This window comes from Amblyraja radiata, chromosome 3 (assembly GCF_010909765.2).
Source record: "Amblyraja radiata isolate CabotCenter1 chromosome 3, sAmbRad1.1.pri, whole genome shotgun sequence".
Lineage (NCBI taxonomy): Eukaryota > Metazoa > Chordata > Chondrichthyes > Rajiformes > Rajidae > Amblyraja > Amblyraja radiata.
The window spans coordinates 6,269,503-6,291,166 of NC_045958.1; the positions used below are offsets into that span (position 1 = coordinate 6,269,503).

Consider the following 21,664-nt stretch of genomic DNA (forward strand, 5'->3'; position numbering starts at 1 on the left):
GAAACATCATAATTCATCCTGAAATTCTGTAAAATCTGGGAACATGCAACCTGCACACCTTGCATTGGTTATGCACCGTGAGCTGAATGAGTTCTACTGTAGGTTTGACAAGCAGAAACGTAACCCTGGTACCCCCTTCCCCCCTCCCCAACAAACACAGCCAGACCCCAGTCTGCAAAGAATTGACCCTTCTGCACCCACTCCTCCCCAGTCACCACTTCACACCAACTTTAAGCAAGACTCCAGTCTGAATAGACTGGACCCTTTCCCACCCCAACCAACACTTCATACCCACTCACAGCCTGACCCCAGTCTGCAAAGACTTTACCCTTCTGCATCCACTCCTCCCCATTCACCACTTCACACCTACTTAAAGCCAGACTCCAGTCTGAAAAAACTGGACCCTGTCCCACCCACCCCTCTCCAAACACCACTTCACACCCAATTACATACACCTTCCGTGCCGCACAACATCACCTCTCCATCATCAACAATAAGAATAGAGGAGGTGGAGAGACTGTTCAGAAGAGAAAAGCCAGAAATCCCCAGGACCGGACAATGTTTCCCCCTCTACTCTCAAGCTCTGTGCCGAACACAGACACTTTCAACCAGTCCCTGCAAACCTGTAATCTGAGCACCGAATCTTATGAAATACATCACCCGGCTTCTTCCATTGTGAATAGCTTCTTTTTCGGCCTTAAAACCAGTGAGCTGCATTCCTCATCTTGAGCTCTAACTCTCCATTCTTTGATCTTACTCAACGTTAGGGTAACGTTTCAAAGGCCACTTGAAAATCTAAATAACTTTGTGTACTGTAACAGCATCATCTATTTAATCTCTTTTTATCTTGTCACATAATTGAAGAAAGATAAGTTACAGTACCTTCACCTTTGTAATCCATGCTATTCAATAAAACACTTATTATTTCTCATTGTCCTTCAGCTGTTGCCATTAGTCGAGATTTCATTATTTTCCAAATGCCAATGTAAAGCCCATTGGGTTATAATTATCTGGATACATTTTATCCCATTCATAAATGTGGTATTAATTGACTGCCATCAATCACATTATCAAATACATCTGTATTCCTCTGTTATCTCTTCTAATAGTTTTTTTCTGTTTCAACTAAGTCAGATATCTGGCTGAACAAAAAGGTGGAATCTCGGGCAATGGGTTAGCTAGTTGTGTTTTGTGTCCTATACGATCTATGATACTTGTACATGCATAATGCATCTGAAGCTTGGTTCTCAGTGACTACAAGGGACTTAATTGAGTGGATCTCAATCAGCCCTTGTTAACTTGATTTAGGTAGATTTGCTTTAAGATTGGGTAGAAACAAAATGCTGGAGTAACTCAGCGGGTGAGGCAGCATCTCTGGAGAGAAGGAATGGGCGACGTTTTGGGTCGCGACCCTCCTTCAGACTGGTTAGGGTTAAGGGAAATGACAGAACCAGGACCCAGAGATTATAAGGAGATTATGAGAACCGGGCCCTCATAACGTCATAAGGAATAGGAGTAGAATTAGGGCATTCGGCCCGTCAAGTCTACTCCACCATTCAATCATGGCTGATCTATCTCTCCCTCCCAACCCCATTCTCCTGTCTTCTCCCCATAACCTCTGACACCTGCACTAAATCAAGAATCTATCTATCTCTGCCTTAAAATGATCCACTGACTTGGCCTCCACAGCCTTCTGTGGCAAAGAATTCCACAGATTCACCACCCTCTGATTAAAGGCATTTCTCTTCATCTCCTTCCTAAAAGAACATCCTTTAATTCTGAGGCTATGATCTCGAGTCCTAGACTTTCCCACTAGTGGAAACATCCTCTCCACATCTACTCTATCCAAGCCTTTCACTATTCTGTATTTCAATTAGGTCCCCCCCCCCCCCCCCCCCCCCCCCCCCCATTCTTCTAAACTCCAGCGAGTACAGGCCCAGTGCCGACAAACACTCATCATAGGTTATCCTACTAATTCCTGGATTCATTCTTGTAAACTGCCTCTGGACCCTCTCCAGAACCAGCACATCCTTCCTCAGATATGGTGCCCAAAGTTGCTCACAATATTCCAAATGCAGCCTTACAAGTGCATTATAGAGCCTCATCTTACAACCCTGTTTTTGTAAACAAGCCCTCTTGAAATAAATGTTAGCATTGAGTTTGCTTTCTTTACTACCGATTCGACTTGCAGATTAACATTTTTGGAATCCTGCACCAGCACTTTGCACCTCCGATTTCTGGATTTTCACCCCATTTAGAAAATAGTCTATGCCTTTATTCCTACTACCAAAATGCATGACACTTTGCTCCACTATATTCCATCCTGGCACTTGTCTGCCTATTCTCTAAACATGTCCAAGTCCTTCTGCAGAGTCACTGCTGGTCATTGGCCTTTCTTACCTATGCTGTCGCAACACACTGTTGTCTCTAAACAAACCTTCAGTAATTTTCCTTGCCCTCCATTTCAGAATAATAGTGTTTTAGGCCGATAACTCGACACTAGCACTGGCAATAAATAAATTTTAAAAAAGCAAAGCTTCCCAACCCCTTATCTCATTGGCCACGCTCGGCTACAAATCGGTGTCAATCTGGTGGACCATCCTCCTCTAGTAGAGGGGGTGGGGGATTGGGAGGGGCCTCACAAGTGGAATAGTCTAGTGCCTCTCTTTATCTAAATCCGACCCTGTCCCCTGGTGTGTTAGGTGGAATGTGGAGATGTATTATTTATATAATATTTACATATTTTCCCTTTTCTCAAATGGGGAAATAATTGCAAAACCTATTTTATAATTATATTGCAGGAAATTTACTGGAGGCAAGGTGAATTAAAAATATTATGTAGGCACTGCAGGAAGAATAAAGGAACTGAGTCATCGTTTATGAATACGTCACGATGCAATCCTGCTTGGCTTTTGCTGGTTCAGACTGCTTTAGTCAGATATTGATTTAGTGGATTAGACAGGGTGAATGCACAGTGCCAAATACTAAACCATTACTCGTTCTGGACATTCAGAGAGTGGATTATGAAATGTAACAGTGTTGACTAGATGGCCCTGAAAGCATTGCATTACTGAGCAAACGTGGGCTCCAACAAATACCAAACATCCCCTTTATACTCACATATCCTCCCCTCCTCTGATGAAGATTCATTAACCTGAAATTTTTAATCTGTTTCTCTTTCCACAGATGCTACCGGACATGTTGAATATTTCCTGCACATTCTTATTTTCATACCAAAACCTGCAATCCCAAGTACACATTCAATGATTACTTATCTTTTATTTGACGGTTACTATCATAGTGTTTGCTTACCTATAATTGAACATTAAGAGTTATAATAGCACAGGAGTCAACGCCAGTCCTTTGTAACCAATTTAATTATTTATATTCCCTCATTCTAATCTCAGTATCCCTACACATATATTTCCTGCAAAAATCTACCAGATTTCCTTTTGAAATCCACAAGGGTCTCCTCTACCACCACAAAATTTCAAACAAGGTTCTAGGAAACTCCTTAACAGCTCCAACTTCTTAAAAGAGCATCCCAATGACATACGCGGATGTTTATGGGGGAGGGGAGGCCACAGAGTTAACCAAATGTGAACATTGCCACTCAATTTAGGGCATCTACCACACACGGCGCCTCAGGAAGGCCTTCAGCATCCACAAAGACTCCTCACACCCTTGTAATAGTCTGTTCGAACTCCTACCTTCCGGCAGACATTACAAGGCCTTCTACGCCCGCACCTCCAGACTCAGGAACAGCTTCATCCCCAGAGCTATAGCGGCTCTGAACCGGCCCTGCTGAGTGCTCCTCCCCCCCCCCCCCCCCCAATGAACTTTAGACTGTTTTACTGTTCTTTAAAAAATATATAAATCATGTTTCTCGGGGTATCTAAATTTTATTAGTTGTTTAAGTTATGACTATCGGATGGAAGCTGCATTCCAAATCTCGTTGCACCTATGTGCAATGACAATAAAATATATTATTATTATTAATAATTTCAAAGAGATTGGGATTTACTGCTCTAATCTACCATACTGAGCTTGCATGGGATTGGTATTTTGAATGCAAGCATAAGTAAACCTATCCGATAATGCTTAAAGTTTGTCCGTATCTCTTAAAGAGGTGGATTGTTCAAGAGCTGCCCGGTGGAATTCTGCACGTTAATTTGACCTTGGGAAGAGGACAGTACAGCATGAGACACTACAAACTCCAAACTGGACGTGGAAAATAGGAGCGATGCCTTTTATCTACAGAAAGCCAAAAGGCCACTCAGAAGTGTGCGAGAATAAATATCACCATTGAAGACCAGTATGTATTACGGTACATACAATAATATGCAGGGCATTACATATACCATTACACACACATATTTATATACACACACACATATACATATATATACACACACACACATATACATATATACACACACATATATATACACACACACACACACATATATATACACACACAAATATAATATATTATATACATACATATATACACACACACACACACACATATACTATATATATATACTCCCTTTTCCTAAATGGGGAAATAATTTCAAATCCTATTTTATAATTATATTGCACGATATCCTGGAGGTAAGTTGAATTAAAAATATTATGTAGGCACTGCAGGAAAAATAAAATAACTGAGTCATCGTTTATGAATATGTCACGATGCAATCCTGCTTGGCTTTTGCTGGTTCAGACTGCTTTAGTCAGATATTGATTTAGTGGAGTAGACAGGGTGAATGCACAGGGTCTTTTTCACAGAGTAGGGAAATCAAGAACCTGGTAATAGGAAGGTAGGTGTAAGGTGAGATTTAATAGGAATGGAGGGGCACATTTTACACACAGAGTGGTGAATCTATGGAACGAGTGGCCAAAGATGGTAGTTGATCAAGTAATATAACACAATTTAAAAGACATTTGGACAGGTACATGGATAGGATAGATTTAGAGGTATATGGGTCAAATACAGGCAGGTGGGAGTAGTGTAGATTAGGGCATCTTGGTCGGCATGGGCAAGTTGGGCCAAAGGCCCTGTTTCCATGCCCTATGACTCTATGACAATCATAGAGGCATTAGGGGAGAGATAGATAGTTTCTTGATTAGTACAGGTGTCAGAGGTTATGGGGAGAAGGCAGGAGAATGGGGTTAAGAGGGAGAGATAGATCGGCCATTATTGATTGGCGGAGTAGACTTGATGGGCCGAATGACCCAATTCTATTCCTATTCCTTATGGCCTTATGAGATATAATAACTTAATCATCCAGCACATACAGTAAACATTTGGGACAAAGATCCATCATTGAGGATGAAACCCTAATCAATGAGTAATGCAGCCCATACATGGTGAGGAGTTGATGGGAATCCAACATATAAGCAGTGCGCGGTTATTGTGGAGACAATTTAATTAAGCAAACCACTATTGTCCCCAATATTCTCTTTGGGTCAAATTCCTAAACTTCCTTGTCTGAGAGTCTTTGCAGGAGTACTTTAACCTGAAGGATTATAGATATTCAGGAAGACGGTTCACTACCACCTTTTCAAATAAATGTAAAGGATGGGCAATTATACCAAGTCAAGTCACATTTATTTATATAGCACATTTAAAAAACAACTCTCGTTGGCCAAAGTGCTTCACATTTGTTATAAGAATAGTATAAACAAACAGACTACATACATATATACATATAGCCCTCGCTCAGTGGACGTCAGGAAAGGCTTGGGAGTACAGATACGTTTTTAGTCTTGACTTAGAGTCGATGGAGGGGGCAGTTCTGATGGGAAGGGGGATGCTGTTCCACAGTCTAGGAGCTGCAACCGCAAAGGCACGGTCGCCCCTAAGCTTATGCCTAGACCGCGGGATATTCAACAGCCCCAAGTCGGCCGATCTGAGGGACCTGGAGGTGGACTGGTGGGTGAGAAGACTTTTAATGTAGGAGGGGGCAAGCCCGTTGAGGGCTTTGTAGACATAGAGGAGGGGCTTGAAATGTATACCAGGCAGACCTGATCCTGAAAAAAAAGCAAATGTTAAGATTTGTATTTATATTGTCTGCCATGTGCTTCACAGATGCACTTGGGAACCAAAATTGATCAATTGGAGAAGTGAGGTTTAAGGGACTAGCCTGGGGCAGGATAAAATTCAATAGATGCACAGAATGCTAGAGATGATGGAACACAGGTATCTCAGAGGTTTGTAAAGCTAGATGACATTGTAAAGTTGGAGAAGAAGGAATTTACAAAAGGATTAAAAAAACAAAGACAAAATGCTAAATGCTACGCTAATAAATCAATCATTGGGCAACAATAACTAGCCAACGTTCTAAATGGTTAAATATGAATTCTGAATACAAGACAGAATTTGAGAATTTAAAAAATAAGCAGAAATTTGAAGTATTCAAAGAGCCTAATTAGATGCGTCTAATTTTAAACGGATCTATCAAAGTACACAAAGAACGCGAGGCTGCTGATTAAACAGCTATCAGTGAGACAGCCGTTGATGCCTTTCGAGCAGAAATTGTGCTCCGATATAAATAGATATAGACAGAGCCAAATTTAGTACTGAAACCAACAGCATAAGGTATCGGGGATCAGCAGAACCCTTCTAGGTCTTTCTGTAACTGGTCATTTCCGAATGGGTACTTCCCCCTCAACCTCCATCAGCTTATCATTTGTTTCAGTTGCAAAAACATGACCAAGTCTTACAGTAATGATAAACTATCACATGCCAATATGCAAATGTCAAACATCGAAGACCAAAACCTATTTATTTTTAGCTCAGTTTCAGTGTCATGATCTTTGAAATTCTAGTATTGCAGTTTGTACTATTCAGACTGTTGTTTATTGAAAAGGTTGAAATACTGGTGAAAAGTTTTCAAACTTATTATCGAAGATGAAGGTTCAAAATGTTTATCTGAAATAGGAGATGGCTACTTCAAAATAAAATCACATGCGCTACCTGAATTCTGTCATATGTAATGTGTACTTTGCCTAACTATTTTCTGAAAATAAAAACTATTTTGCATAGCATATTAAATACTTTGTGACTATCCAATTGGGTCTGAAAACAGACTTCAGAATTAAAATCTTATTTAATAAACTTGATTATTTTCCCTGTAAAGCAACACATTACTGATGGTAGAATGTTCAACATATTGCATTGTAAGTCAAATATGTTAATCACTAGTTTCCCCATTGCAAATAATAATATTGGATTTCAATTCTGCTTCAGCAAGAAGCCAGAGGACAGAATAGTCCTGTGAATTAACCACCATTCTAACATTTCCTAATGGCCACTGTAGTGGAACGGAGATTCCTGAGGGTGAAGGTTAATCGGGCAGGGTGTTGGGGTACTAGCAAATGCACAGATATGCTCAAGATTGAATGTCAGGGAAGATGGGTATAAATAGCAGTGGGTTTTTGCCAGTCTTGGAGAATTTACGAGAGACTTCTGAATCCAGGTTTTTTTTTAAAAAAAACATTTTTTTAATAAAGGTCTCTACCAGTTAATTTAACAACCAGTGGAAATGCAGGTCAAGATATGGAAAGGTGAGTTCAGCATGGAACTCTCTGCCACAAGTTTCCATTGATTGTAGTTCTGTTAAAGGTCCATCAAGTTAATTTTGATACCACTTTGTCCTAGTGAAGAGTGTGGTGCGTTGCTTTGATTTTAGTTAATTTGATTTTTTTTTAATTTTTCTCCTGCCGTCTGATTTTTCTTTAAAAAAAAAATAATTGTTGAAACCCTCCAATAGTCACAAAAGTTCAGAAACATCCATTATCATTGAGAAACTTGTCAGATGTGTTCAAGAAGGAACAATTCTTGTCAGATGGTTTTCTTTTTAAGCAGTTTCTTCAGATTGAAGACAGATTTTGTGGGTTCTGAAGTACTGATAGGGCCAGTTTGGAAACCACAGAATCTTCCACAGGTGGGGCAGATGAGTGGGTGGTTTGTGAGGTGATGTGTTACTTCCGTCGTTTACATCGAGCTCTGCATGCACCTGATACATGCACCACAGGTTCTCAAATTCGTCCTCAATGCTTCTGCACTTGCAGCCATCACGAGCCAGAGATTTTATGGAATCAATGTATTTCTTCAGCGACTTAGACCATCAGCTTCAATCTACTCTACTGCTTGCCTAGTAATCACTTTCCCTAACCGAGCTCAGCAATATCAAGTCTGACTAAGGGCCCAGACCTGACACATCACTTATCCATGATTACCCAGAGATACTGCCTGACCCCATGAGTCACCCTAGCACTTTGGGTCCTCTTATAGAAATATCAATTTCTGGTTAAATCTTCAATTATATCTCCATGACATTTGTGATATCACTCCTTGATTTGCATTTTATTTCCCAGAATCTTTTTGGAGAAGTTTATGCATTTCCATGCTAACTTTCAAAGTAATTGTAGGAACCACAAGAACAGAATCGACAATTTTCTGTGATTGACTTGCAGGAGATACAATTAAGCAGAGGAAATTACATAGCACAATTTTGTCACAGTGCTATTTTTATTATCTAGCTTCAGAGCTCTGCCACAACAAAGACAAACAGTACCCAGGTATATCAAACAAGTACAACTACTAGAATATAGAGTCGTTTTGTAATGTAGGTTTCAAGGCAACTCAATTGGTCACTTTTGGCCAAGGGTCCTGGTCTTCAGACTTCAGTGAGCCTAGCTGGATCCACTTTTATACCAAGTCGTATAACTTAACCTATAACCAGTGGGGTTTGCCATTTAGAAACATAGAAAATAGGTGCAGGAGGAGGCCATTCGGCCCTTCGAGCCAGCACCGCCATTCATTATGATCATGGCTGATCGTCCCGTATCAATAACCCGTGCCTGCCTTATCCCCATATCCATTGACTCCACTAGCCCCTAGAGCTCTATCTAACTCTCTTAAATCCATCCAGTGATTTGACCTCCACTGCCCTCTGTGGCAGGGAATTCCATAAATTCACAACTCTCTGGGTGAAAAAGTTTCTCACCTCAGTCTTAAAGACTTCCCCTTTATTCTAAGACTGTGTTCTGGACTCGCCCAACATTTGGAACATTTTTCCTGCATCTAGCTTGTCGAGTCCTTTTATAATTTTATAATTTTATATGTTTCTATAAGATCCCCCTCATCCTTCTAAACTCCAGTGAATACAAGCCTAGTCTTTTCAATCTTTCCTCATATGACAGTCCCGCCATCCCAGGGATCAATCTCGTGAACCTGCGCTGCACTGCCTCAAATCACAAGGATGTCCTTCTTCAAATTAGGAAACCAAAACTGTACACACAAGAAATTACATGATTACATTAAAGATGAATATAAAGACATTTAAGGCAAACTCATTAACTAAGACATTTCATTTTATATGGTTAGTGGGCTCCCACTTGTGCTTTAAATTGAAATGTTCCGGAATAGCTTTTAAGTATTCTGTTCAGGCACATTGTTGAAAACTAAATATAGGTTTAAGAGAGGAGGGACAATAAAAAGTATATTGTTTTACTGAACAGTGTTAACTTGTATTAGTAAAATCCATTTAAATCAAGTTCCGGACTCACCCCACACCTGCCCCATCCTACCCATTTTGAAAATCACAAATGTAGTCATGAACTGCGTTCCAACACAGCAGAAGATGCCAGCAGTTCTGCGGCAGGCAACAAATCCATTCTGCCAGTCTCTCAAATGCTTGTTTGTATGTACAGGCAGCATAAAAGACAGGTGTAGGTAAACTCAGGAGAACCTACACAGCTCAGCCTTAATTTCCATCAGAAAAACTGCATTCTTCTTTTCATGTTCTTTAATATTCCCATATCATTTTACCTCAATTTGCAGATGCTCTTTAATGAGGGATCTCAAATTGATGAGGCAATCCTCAATGACTTCCATCTACCCTTGTCATTCTACCACAACACCACCTTTCACCATTAATTTCTTCCATGTTAATTTCTACAAAATAGTTCTCCAACACATCGTCACTTTGGAACCTTCTTCTGCCTCGCTTTGGCCAACTATTATCACAATCCTTATCTAGCTAACAATTTGCATAATCATGGATTTATCTCAATATTTGATGCCCCCTTAGCTTCTCCCGAGCAAAGCCAAATTCTCTCCTTTTCTCAGCCATCCTCTCAAAGTATCACAGCGTTTTGATTTAAGATGTTCAACATAACAATCTATCAACACATCTGACTGGGCTGTGTTACGTGGTATCAGAACCAGTTCTCCAGATGTGAAACTCTCCCCAAATATTGCAAGCAGCAAAGATCGTAAATACACCATGACAACCGTGGTTCTCTACGCAACTCCTACTAAGTTTCTGAGATAGTATTATTTCACAAGAACTATTTATTTTCATTTAGCTGCTGCAATATATTAATTGCTCCAACCTACATTCAGGTCTTTGCCATCTCCATATTATATAATCCAACGCTCTCACTTAGCTTGCAGTGTTTCAGTGTCAGCAGACATTAACTGATCCAAACATTGAGCACTATTCATAAAGCCATACCATATCTGCTTCACTTTTAGCCTGCTTTTACTGATTTACATTGATTCCTATTCCCCTGTGTCCTACACAGAAAATATTTAGCAAGAACCTATAGTACAGATTTTGCTGCCACATTATAATTTAATTTACATGAACAACAAAGACATTTTGGTTTCACATGTACTAATCTTATATTTTAGCTATTAAGTGCGCAAGGTGATTGTAGTCTTCTGGTAAACAGCTGACCTATATCCTACACCCGAAGGTCATCAGCTTGGAATGTAAACTTGTGATAACTGACATCAGCTTTGGCAGAATAGTTGCAAAGTTCTTTTCAAAACATTTTGTTGCTTGCTTATGTTGTAACTTTCTATTACAGAATCTTTCCCCACAATACCCCCAAATAAATATCAAATGGTCGTCAGATCTCAAAGTACTCTGAGATGTACTAGAAAAGCACAATATGATTTTAAAAAATAGAAACAAAACCCACAGGATGTGAAGATTAAAAAGTAATTAATTTTAAAGTATTGCAAATTCAGGAATAGAAGTGGCATCAAACATGCAACTAGATAAGAGTGCTTCATTTAGAATCATAAATTGAACTTTGTTATTATATATTTACATGTCCGATCCATCAATACTGTGGGTGCATATTGTAATCTATTCTGCTGGCAAGCATATGTTCTAAAAAATGGCTTTAAATGATATACAAATTGTATATATGGGACATAGTAAATCCAAATTTGCAGGTATAAGAATCAAATGGGTAAAATCACACTGAATGTATGATAAATGGTAATATGTATCCCTGTAAAATAAGTCATTTTGTTTAGCCTTGTCCTGCAAAATTCTTCGTCAGCATGTAAATCAACTATCAACAATAGTCATTATTTCACGCTGAGACGTTGTGTAACCAGTAGATGGAGTTGGTGAATTTGTGCATCGAATAACATTAATAAACACCGAAGCTCAGAATTCCTGTTTCTTGTATTAGCTTATGTGTTCATGCCTGCCTACTATTGTTATGCCAGCACTAATTTGGCCATTTCAAATTATCGAATATTTCCAAACAGCAAAATGAATATGATCAGAATTTTTTTCATCTTAAATGCTTATGGCATTTTAATCATGAGATAATTATGGAAAGTTCTTAAATATTTTCAATATTGCTATGAATACAGATAAACTGAATCATAATTGTGAATTGCCCTTTTTAATAAGAATTTGAATGAATGAAAATCAGGAATATATGAAACAGAATATAATATGATTATTTTGGAGAACTTTGGGAATGGGCAGATAGACCACTATGATATTGTTTTTTCTAAATTCCTTAGTTTCAAAAAAGAACAATCATACTATTAGACATAGGGGCAGAATTAGGCTTTTGGGTCCATTTAGCCTGTTCTGCCATTCAATTGTGGCCGATCCGGTTTTCCCTCTCAGCCCCATTCTTCTGCATTCTCCCCCTAATCGTTAATTCCCTTACTAATCAAGAACCTATCAATCACCACTTTAAGAATACCCAATGACTTGGTCTCCACCACCATCCGTGGCAATGAATTTCACAGATTCGCCACCCATTGGCTAAATAAATTCCTCCACATCTCCATTCTATAGGTACATACTTTAATTCTGAGGATGTGCCCTCTGGTCCTAGACTCTCCCACTTGGAACATTTGTTCAAACTTTGGCGTGATTCAATCTGGAATGACATGTCACGGCTTCATACTGCAAGAAACTTGGATGGTCATTTGTATAGTTGAGAAAATAATAATGCTCTACGACAGATCTTCTTGTGTTGCCAGGGTGCTGGAAAGAATAAAGTGTGTCTTTTAAAATTATAAGAGCAAAGTGCTGAAATAACCCAGCAAGTATGATAGCATCTGTGGAAAAATAAGTTTTGGTAATGTTTTGCATCGGGATCTTCTTCAGACTGATTTTGCAGGGGGTGGTAGGAGGAAAAAGAAAGTTGGGAGAAAGGAGAGGCAGGCCAAAGCATGCAGATAAAAGGTGGACACAGGCGAGGGGGGGGGGGGGGGGTGATAGGCAGATGTTTGGAACAAAGGCCAGGTTGGAAGCAAAGGACAGTTTCTGTAACATATGAAAAAAGTATTATTCATCATAGTTAAGGGGACTAAACCTATTAGTGAAGTTCTACAAATAATACTCCACAGAGTATTGTAATATATGGCAGAAGATCTGGAATAAATAAAAACAATATTTTGCATCTAACGGCTTCTGTGTCTCATGTATCTAGAGAACTTTGGTGGGAATGTAGTAGTTCGACAGTCAATTTTGAATGCTGCATTGGCCAGGTATTGAGCTCATGAACCACTCTGATGTATATTGACAAAGCCGCATAACATCCTGACAATACAAGTGGAAACATTGTGTAGTCTAAATAATAAGATACTAAAGAAGTGACTTCAAGGGTGTAATCTCATGGCTACAATTAATGTTATAAAGCACTTAGCCCTGAAAAATGTGTGGGCTGCAAACAGAACAAAAATAACAAGTATCCTGTGATGACCATCGCCACAATTTACAGGGTCAGTGAAGATATATATTTTTAATGGGCCACCAAGCCGTTATGCTCCCATGAGACATCACAGTTCATCTGCCTCTTGCTATTAGGAGCTCTTGCCTCTAAACATCATTAGCAATCCATAAATGCAAGGGCACCCTTCATCCTCTAGAGGCCAATATGCTTCATTTTACTGAAAATATCACCTCTAATGTTATGCCTGATCCGTTAAGTCTTGCAATCCTAGCACAGGACAGCACACCTTACAGCACCTTACAAGCAGGTATCCAAAGGTGAGGTCTGAATCCAGAATTGCCGACTTCAAAATGTTTTTAAAATATATTTTAGTGGACCATGTTATAGGAAAGATATTGTCAAGCTTGAAAAGGTTCAGAGATGATTTACGAGGACATTGCCAGGCCTATAGGGTCTGAGGTATAGGGAGAGGTTGAGTAGGCTGGGTCTCTATTCCTTAGAGAGCAGGAGGATAAGGGGTGATCTTATAGAGGTGTATAAAATCATGAGAGGAATAAATCGGATAGATGCACAGAATCTCTTGCCCAGAGTAGAGAAATCGAGGACCAAAGGACATAGGTTCAAGGAAAAGGGGAAATGATTTAATAAGAATCTGAGGGGTAACTTTTTCACACAAAGGTGGTGGGTGTATGGAATAAGCTGCCAGAGGAGGTAGTTAAGGCTGGAACTATCCCCATGTTTAAGAAACAGTTAGATAGGTACATGGATAGGACAAGTTTGGAGAGATATGGACCAAATGCACGCAGGTGGGACCTTATTGGCCGGTGATGGCAAGTTGGGCCTGTTTCCACACTGTATTACTCTTTGATTACTGCAGCAATTGTGGCAAACACCCTATTGGAAATGCCTTTCGAATTCAGCCCTTGTGCTTTGCTCATCCTGTTTATATCAGATGACCCTCAAAGGCTGCCTTGCAATCATTCTAAAGGATATGTTACTCTCTTTCAGAATTGTACACCAGAGCATGTGATATTTTATTTCAAATGTATTTTCCAAGGCACTGCAAGAAAGTTTTTCCCATCAGTTTCTGACAATTGGTTATCCATTAAATTATCTGATACTTTCATTTATCTCCCAAGGTTAATCAATTCAATTTTTAACATTCTTCTTAATATTGTCTTCTTTTACAAGTGATGAAATAAAACATTTGTGCAGTTCCAGTTTTTGCTCTTTGTCACTAATTCAACCGGTCAACCTTTTAGGAATTCCCATCCATTTACTCAATGTACCTACATTATTCAAGGTTGATAACTGAAGTCTAATTCAATCATTTTTGTTCATTAATTTGCCCTTTAAGTTCTACTCATCTCTTCATTCTTCAATAATTTAGGTCTGTCGCTCAGCCATGGCAATGGTTATTTTCACCTTTCATCTCCAAACCAAATGATTGTATTCTAATACATCTTTCTGTGTACATGACATTAATCTGTACATCACTCTGAATATTGACACAAGGAACTGTAGATGCTGGTTTGCAAAGAAAACAAAGTGCTGGAGTGACTCAGCTGGTCAGGCAACATCGCTGGACAAAATGGATCTGCGCCTTTATCGGGCTGGGACCCTTCTTCGTACTCAATGTATTCTTTTTGGTTGCCCCATTGAGTCCATATCCCTCTAAACCTTTCCTGTCCAAGTACATGTCCAATAGTTTTAAAACTAATGCTATCATAAGGAGGACTATCTAAAGATCACCTATACCACCATTTGTTGACTTCACCAGCCAGGAGCAAAACAGAAGTGGATAAAAACTGGAACTTCTGGCATGTTCATCCCCACTAGTTTCGTATCATTGCCCTAAAAGATAAAGCATTGGGAATAATTGAAGTTCTGCCATATTTCTAAAATATAGTTTTCTATCCTAAACACTAATAAAGAAAGTGGTTCTTTGTTACTTATTTAGGGTGTTTCCAAAACCTCAAGTTATATTTATTGCTTTTTAAAATACAGTCAATACCATCATATGGGCAAGAAAGGATATTTCACAAATTCAGCATATTTCACAAATTGCAAATGAGATTATTTAGGTGGAGTTACTTTAGGAAGAGTGATGGTGTCCAGAATATCAGGAGAACTAGTTGCTCTCTTTCAAGTAACATCCTCCTGAACCATATAAACCAATAGAAAATATCTCATTCAAAAAACAGCATAAGTACAGGCGTGTATTGTTGCAGGCTTGCAGATAGTAATTAGAAAACAGGGCAAGACGGTGGCAGGCAAAAATAATCTTAGATCTAGCCTATAATTGCTAGGTTGCTCCAGGATCCCCTTTGGGCCCACATGGTTGTCCTATATCATAGGACAATCATTGTCCTATACAGGGACACATGACAATAAAATCACTTGAACTTGGTCCAATCATTATCCTTTTTGGAGGCATTAACACTTATACCTATCCAGATTCCCAAGAAATTCCAAATATATAGGAGGGCTGTGACAGTAAATAAATATCCTTTTTCCATCCTTTATTAGGAGTGAATTATTTCTTTAATCTCCAAAATTACTGCACATTTAAGAATACCATTGCTCACAGCAAAATGTTTCAATTTAATAGAAGAAAATACTACATCAAGCATTTATACCCAGGAAAGTGAAAGTTGCAGCATATTATATAAATCTTTCTTACTGTTCCCCCAACAATATTCCCTCACCTCACCTCACTTTTAGAAAATGACTTGATATTTCAGAAAGATGAATTTCTGCATTAATTATTTATATGACTTTTTGACATTAAAAATAAGATTGCCAAATAATACTGAATTAAGGGTGATTTTGTCTTGTGGGCTACGAGACGATACAGATAGGTTGCAGAGAAAATAAAATATTCATTCTGATTCAATACGGTTTCTAAGGTTAACCTAACTAACTTACAGATGGTCCTTATAACCAGTAGACAAAAAAGACTTATCCAAACAGATTGGGTTGGACTTAAATCCAGGTTCAAAAAAAAAAAACAACATTTTGTGAACCGATTTGATTTATGAATTTGTTAGTTGTTTGAGAGGTTACTTATGTTGAGCAGGTTACATTTTTGAACATAAAATCCTAAAATGGTAATTAAATTGTTCAATATAATGTAAATGAGGGACAGGGGAGGCAACACCATCAATGCTAAGAATTTTAAATGTGATTAATTAATTACGTTAAAATAAAAAAAACTCATTTTGCTGTCTCAAAGAATCTTGCTGACAAAAAAGTACTTTATCAACTTATTTTCTAAGCTGATAACTGAATTAGTTAACCACATTTGTGCATACATTCTAAGTTGTTATGTAATGAATAGTGAGGGAGATATCACAATAAGTAAATAATGATTCTCGCTAGAATTTAGGAGATTGAGAGGGGATCTTATAGAAACGTACAAAATTCTTATGGGGGTTGGACAGGCTAGATGCAGGAAGATTGCTCCCGATGTTGGGGAAGTCCAGGACATGGGGTCACAGCTTAAGGATAAGGGGGAAATCCTTTAGGACCGAGATGAGAAGAAACTTTTTCACACAGAGAGTGGTGAATCTCTGGAACTCTCTGCCACAGAGGGTAGTTGAGGCCAGTTCATTGGCTATATTTAAGAGGGAGTTAGATGTGGCCCTTGTGGCTAAAGGGATCAGGGGGTATGGAGAGAAGGCAGGTACGGGATACTGAGTTGGATGATCAGCCATGATCATATTGAATGGCGGTGCAGGCTCGAAGGGCCGAATGGCCTACTCCTGCACCTATTTTCTATGTATCTATGTATCTATGTATCTTGCTATATTTTTTATGAAATAAATTTGTGAGTTCCCAGTTGACACATTCAACTGTTAAGAATTGAGGTAATGATTTATAAAGTAATATTAATGACCTTAATTTCAGTTTTCAACTGTGAAGTATTCGAAGAAAGCAAAGAAGTATCTGGATAATGGCAGCATTATTGCTTTCTTACTTGGCTTCAAGCAATAACCAGTCTTCAGGGAAAAACATTGCATGCATCCATCATAAATCCTAGGTTGGTTTGTTCGCAAAACATAATTTTTCCCTCAGAGCTGTTCAATCCCAACACAAAGTGTTGCTTTATTAATCAAATGGAGTGAATCGTTGAGCACACCGACATTAAATTGGTGCATAATAGATTTCTTTTCAATTCCATATTAAGAGGCACATGGACATGAGCATAATAATAACATGGAGATTAAGCCAATCAATGAATAAATGGAGGGAAAAATACAGATCCGCTAGGAGAGCAGCTCGATGGTCTCTATGATCTATCGTGATACCCAAAAGGCAATTACAGTGTGGTAAATGTAAATTAATCTAACCATTTTCAATGCAATACAAGGAAGGTTGTCAGAAAACTAAACAACTTTGCTCTGTTTAATTTATTCAGAGAACTTCTATATTTTTCAGCTAAATGTTTGCTGCTTTTAGATTTTAAGGAGACCGTTTTAGAAATTAAAAGTAAAAGCAATTCCATATTTCAGAAATGAAGAGAAACCCATATTCCTCAAAAATAAGAATTGCATCAAGCGCACACATATGTAATTTGCATCGGAAACCCTCAAATCAATCTGTTTAGCACACAAATTTTATCTTTATGTTCAATTAACATTACAGTTAGCAAGCTGTTTGCATTAGTCATTAATTATTGTTAATTATGAATAGAAATGTAATGGTTCTTCAAGATAAAATTACCATGAAGTATATCATTTGTTTTTTTCCTGAAATGAAATGGGAACATAATGGTTTCAATGCAATAATAATTGTAAAAGAAACTGTATTTGTAGCTGGCCCTCACCTGTCTGTTTCGTTCATCCATGATCCGAGTGATCTGAATCTTTTTTCTCCCCATCCTTATTACTTTTCTTCTCTCCTCTCTTTAAATCCTGTACCTCTGACTTTGACTCACTCCCTCTTTCTCAATACCAGTCCTTCTTCTCACTTTTCACTTCATTCAGTTCACAGATTCTTTCATCTGACCCTGCTAAGAGAAAAAAAACAAATGTAAATTAGTATCTGTTGAACAGAAAATCTTCAATTGCCATCAACATTTGTGCAGCAGTCAAGGCTCCTCGTGAGGCCTCAAATTACCTCCAAGGGATGAAACCTCCAAAGAATATTGAAAACAGGTGGAGCAGATCACCAGAGTCAGCTGAATCCAGTAAAAATAAACCTTGCTGAACCTATACGGAGGTAGTACATATAGCTCTTATATTAACTTTTTTTTTTTTTTAAATCAGGGGATAGCGGAAGGGTGGTGGAGAATGGGAAAGGGAATGACTTAGGCCTTGCCAAAAGATATTCCAGTTGCTTGAAATAAAATGAGAACCAGAATACGTCTTAGCAATGTTTGATCCCTCTTGCCCTCTATTAATTAGATGTCCTCTCAATGACCTAGAAAATTCTGATGGGATAAAGCATTCACGAATACTGACAGGTGTGATCCTGACATAATTGCTATTATTGCATCTGATGGAATTTGAGATCCATTTAGATTGAGGTTAAAGAAAATGATCATTACTGCTAGAATAAAAACCTAAACATGTTTTTTATAGCATATAATTTTTGTACACTGATGGAACATTTGTAGCCTGATTTTAATTTGCACACTTGAACAAATGTCATCATTAATAGGTAAAGTATTTGTGGGTTCACTGAGGAACCCAAGAATTGGAACTGGAAAAACAACAGCTGTTGAAGGCCTAAAAGAGCCCTGCATGGACAGGAGGCATTTTAGGAACCTTAGACTTTTTTTTTTAATGGAACAGTCTTCTTTACGCCTCTTGAGACAGAATTCTTGACATTGCCAGACTTTCATTGGACCCAACACTAAGCTAGCAAATGACAGTGATGTCACCGGAACTTGACTTTCATGACATTCTTTTGGAGCCTCCTTACATTTGTCCTGTTAACACTACAATAAAAACAGAAAATGCTGGAGTTTCCCAGCCAGTCAGGCAGCATTGGTGGCGAGAGAAACAAGAGTTAACGTTTCAGGTCAAGGTCCTTTCATCAGAAATAAAATTAAAAACAAGAAAACAAGTTTGTTTTTAGTTGCAGAGTGGCAGGCTGGAGAAGAGGAAGAGTTGAAGAAAATACAGGAAATGTTCTTGCGTAACAGTGTCTCATTCGTTTTGTTATTTTACAGGAAATACTGAGATTTGTTAGCATAGAGCTACAGAATTTGATGTTTGGCTTCAATATAACAAAGATAATCTCCACGTTCACACTATTGCATAATTATAGATGAAGGATATCCAATATATTTTTTCTATAAGTTACTTCACTAACCTCATTTTCTATTACACTTGGGTATTCGCCTGATTTTCTTGTGAAGAACATTAGCAAAAGGTTCATCGATGGGATGAACCTTCTGTGGACTAGCTCATTGGACCTGTTCTTGTCTGCAATAATCCCCATAGCCCATTCCAATTGTAAAGAAAAGGCTGTGTTACTAGGTAGATACAAATGATGGAGAAACTCAGCAGGTGAGGCAGCATCTATGGAGCGAAGGGAATAGGCGACGCTTCAGGTCGAGACCCTTCTTCAGACTGATCTGGGGGGGGGGGGGGGGGGGGGGGAAGAAGAAAGGAAGAGGCAGAGACAGTGGGCTGTGGGAGAGCTGGGAAGGGGAGGGGAAAGAAGGAGAAAGCAGGGACTACCTGAAATTGGAGAAGTCAATGTTCATACCGTTGGGGTGTAAACTACCCAAGCGAAATACGAGATGCTGCTCCTCCAATTTACGGTGGGACTCACTCTGTCCATGGAGGAGGCCCAGGATAGAAAGGTCGGATTCGGAATGGGAGGGGGAGTTGAAGTGCTGAGCCACCGGGAGATCAGGTTGGTTATTGCGAACCGAGTTGAGGTGTTGGGCGAAGCGATCACCAAGCCCACGCTTGGTCTCACCGATGTAGAGCAGCTGACACCTAGAGCAGCAGATGCAGTAGATGAGGTTGGAGGAGGTACAGGCGAACCTCTGCTGCACTTGAAAAGGCTGCTTGGGTTCTTGGATGGAGTCAAGGGGGAAGGTAAAGCGACAAGTGTAGCATTTCCTGCGGTTGCAAGGGAAAGTGCCGGGGAAGGGGTGGTTTGGGTGGGAAGGGGCGAATTGATCAGGGAGTTACAGAGGGAACGGTCTCTGCGGAAAGCCGAAAGGGGAGGAGATGGGAAGATGTGGCCAGTGGTGGGATCCCGTTGGAGGTGGTAAAAATGTCAGAGGATTATTTGTTGTATGTGACGGCTGGTAGGGTGGAAGGTGAGGACAAAGGGGGAGTCTGCCCTTGTTACGAGTGGGGGGGGGGGGATGGGGAGTGAGAGCAGACTTATGGGGTATAAAAAAGACCCTGGTGAGAGCCTCATCTATAGTAGAAGAGGGGAACCCCCGTTCCCTAAAGAATGAGGATATCTCCGATGCCCTGGTTTGGAACACCTCATCCTGGGTGCAGAAGTGTAGTCCTGATAGCCATGGGAGTCAGTGGGTTTATAGTAGATGTCGGTCAATAGTCTGTCACCTGCGATGGAGATAGTGAGGTCTAGAAACGGGAGGGAGATGTCGGAAATGGTCCAGGTATATTTGAGTGCCGGATCGAAGTTAGTGGTGAAGTGGATGAAGTCAGTGAGTTGTGTGTGGGTGCAGGAGGTAGCACCAATGCAGTCGTCAATGTAGCGGAGGTAGAGGTCGGGGATAGGGCCATGGTACGCCTCGAACAAGGATTGTTCGACGTACCCTACAAAGAGGCAGGCATAGTTTGGGCCCATGTGTTTGCCCATAGCTACGCCTTGTATTTGGAGGAAATGGGAGGAGTCAAATGAAAAGTTGTAACGGGTAAGGACCAGCGGAGCCTAGGCGGAGGAGAGTATCAGTAGACGGGGATTGGTTGGTTCTGCGGTCGAGGAAGAAACTGAGCGCTTTAAGACCGTCCTGGTGGGGGATGGAGGTGTAGAGTGACTGGACATCTATGGTGAAGATGAGGGAATGGGGGCCTAGAACACGGAGGTCCTGGAGGAGACGAAGAGCGTGCGAGGTGTCTTGAACATAGGTAGGGAGGGATTTAACCGGTGGGGGGGGGGGGGGGGGGGGGGATGGATAGGATGAAGTCGAGGTATGTGGAAATAAGTTCACTGGGGCACGAACAGGCAGAAACAATGGGTCTGCCAGGACAGTCAGGTTTGTGGAATTTGGGTTGATGGGTAAATCGGGCCGTGTGGGGCTGGGGAACGATGAGGTTGGAGGCTTGGGAGGGCAGGGAGCCAGAAATGATGAAGCCAGTGATGGTGTTAGAGATAGTGGCCTGGTGCTCGTCTGTGGGGTCATGGTCCAAGGAGAAGTAGGAGGAGGTGTCTGAGAGTTGGCGCCTGGCCTCAGCCTTGTAGAGATCAGTGCGCCAGACTAACACGGGACCTCCCTTGTCGGCAGGTTTGACCACCCAGTCTGGGTTGTTGCAGAGTGAGTGGAGGGCTGTACGTTCGGGGGGGGGGGGGGGGGGGGGGGGGGGGGGGGAGAGAGATTAGAGTGAGACAGGGGAGTGGAGAAGTTGAGGCGGTTGATGTACCGCCGGCAGTTTAAAATAAAGGTCTAAAGCAGGTAGATGGCCATGAGGGGGAGTCCAAGAGGGGTCCGTTG

At 40.1% G+C, this 21,664-nt stretch overlaps 1 protein-coding gene across 10 annotated transcripts in view; it reads right to left on the reverse strand.

The window, feature by feature from the left end:
• mef2c (myocyte enhancer factor 2C) overlaps nt 1-21,664 on the reverse strand; it is a 210,447-nt gene that overhangs the window by 118,892 nt on the left and 69,891 nt on the right. For 9 of the 10 annotated variants that reach the window (XM_033017251.1, XM_033017255.1, XM_033017248.1 and 6 more), the window contains exon 3: nt 17,840-18,025. In XM_033017251.1, the coding sequence (XP_032873142.1) occupies nt 17,840-17,893 (54 nt within the window). In that variant the 5' untranslated portion in view covers nt 17,894-18,025. The remainder of the gene's footprint in view (nt 1-17,839; nt 18,026-21,664) is intronic. The other variant, XM_033017250.1, reaches the window with a different exon arrangement.